Source organism: Etheostoma cragini, chromosome 8 (assembly GCF_013103735.1).
Source record: "Etheostoma cragini isolate CJK2018 chromosome 8, CSU_Ecrag_1.0, whole genome shotgun sequence".
Lineage (NCBI taxonomy): Eukaryota > Metazoa > Chordata > Actinopteri > Perciformes > Percidae > Etheostoma > Etheostoma cragini.
In genome coordinates this window covers 530,225-531,771 of record NC_048414.1, presented here as the reverse complement: position 1 = coordinate 531,771, position 1,547 = coordinate 530,225, and the positions used below count along the sequence as shown (strand labels likewise).

General features: G+C 39.0%; 1 protein-coding gene across 1 annotated transcript in view; it reads right to left on the bottom strand.

Annotated features, from left to right (window-relative positions):
* Positions 1–1,483, bottom strand: part of LOC117948971 (integrin alpha-2-like) — a 27,140-nt gene extending 25,657 nt beyond the window's left edge. Inside the window, exon 1 of the mRNA XM_034878940.1 lies at positions 1,371–1,483. Within this exon, the coding sequence (XP_034734831.1) occupies positions 1,371–1,431 (61 nt within the window). The 5' untranslated portion in view covers positions 1,432–1,483. The remainder of the gene's footprint in view (positions 1–1,370) is intronic.
* Between the last annotated feature and the right edge of the window lie 64 nt (positions 1,484–1,547).

The window sequence follows — 1,547 nt, the reverse complement described above, 5'->3', positions numbered from 1 at the left end:
GAACATCACCCAGAGACACCACCCAGAACATCACCCAGAACACCACTCAGAACATCAGAGGAAACACCACCCAGAACACCACCCGGGACATCAGACAGGTGTTAGTGAGGCTGGAGCGTTTCCCACATGTTGCTTTTCAAAATAAGACAATGAAGTTGACTTATTATCCATTCACTTGATGAATGTTGAAGGTAAAAACAGCTTTAGACGAATAAAAGCTGCAAATTTAAAGAAATAAAGATTCAAAATTAAACATGCATGGGGGGGGGGGGGGGGTACTTAGACCAGAAAAACACAGAAAACTCAGAAAACACACTCCTCCAGTCAGGCATGACATAATACCTAGCTCGTTACAATAAAGATGATTTCAAGTTCTAGTGTGTGCGTGTGTGTGCGTGTGTGTGCGTGTGTGTGCGTGTGTGTGCGTGTGTATGCTCTTGTATAGTGTAGTCTAGTTTAATTTATTACAGCAATTGAATGCAGAATGTTAAGTTGGTCATAATATCACAATCTCAAAATATCATAAATCATCTTTCATGTCTCTCTGTGCAGCATTTTAAACCCTTATGAACTCTACCAAAAGAACCTTAATGGACATGTTGTCCTCATGTTGTCCTCATGTTGTCCTCATGTTGTCCTCATGTTGTCCCCATGTTGTCCTCATGTTGTCCTATATCAATGTTCTTTTTAATTCCCCAAAATAACATGATTGATTCCACCCAACGCTCTTTGCCAAGTACAAATCTCTACTTTCATTAATTTTGGGGCGTCTTATTCTATTTTACAGCATTGTAAAACAAATGGAAGTGTTGTTGAAATAGTATTGAGTAAAAGTTGACATATTCCAGTCTGTGATTATCATCAACATCCATTCCTTTAATTTTAGTCTCAATAATTCCTAATTTCTGCTTTTCTAACTCAAACATTAGGGATAATTTCCTATAAATGAGGTTTATTGACCATAAATTCCAAAAATAACTGTAAAACTAAAGTCAATAAGTTAGTGTTACGCAGTGTTGAAAATGTCTAAAAAAGTGACAAACATTGAAAAAAAGCGACAAAAACATAAGAAAAAGTTTTTAAAAAGTTAAAATAAAAAAAATTGAGGATTTTTGGGAAGACAACACAAGGGTTAAAATCTAAAGTTAAGAAAATATTAAATCTGGGAAGTCATTATTTTTCAGGCTTTCTCTTCGATGTAAAATCTCATCAATGGAAGATGCGTCCATGTCACTCTGGGATGCATTTAACCCAAAACTGTTCTCTAACAGGTGGTTTCCAATGGTCTAAGATACAGGCTAGACACCTGTCCCTCTCTCTCTCTCTCTCTCTCTCTGATCTGTGTGTGTGATGCTCGCTCGCCCGCTCACCTGGCAGGAAGCTGCAGGTCCACAGCAGCAGAAGAGGAAGGTGATGATGATGATAATCCATGAGTGTGTGCTGATGGAAGCAAACAGAGGACGAGTGAGGAGGGTGGAGTGAGATGGTGGGTAGACTCTGCTGAGAGAGAGAGAGAGAGAGAGAGAGAGAGAGAGAGAGAGAGAGGG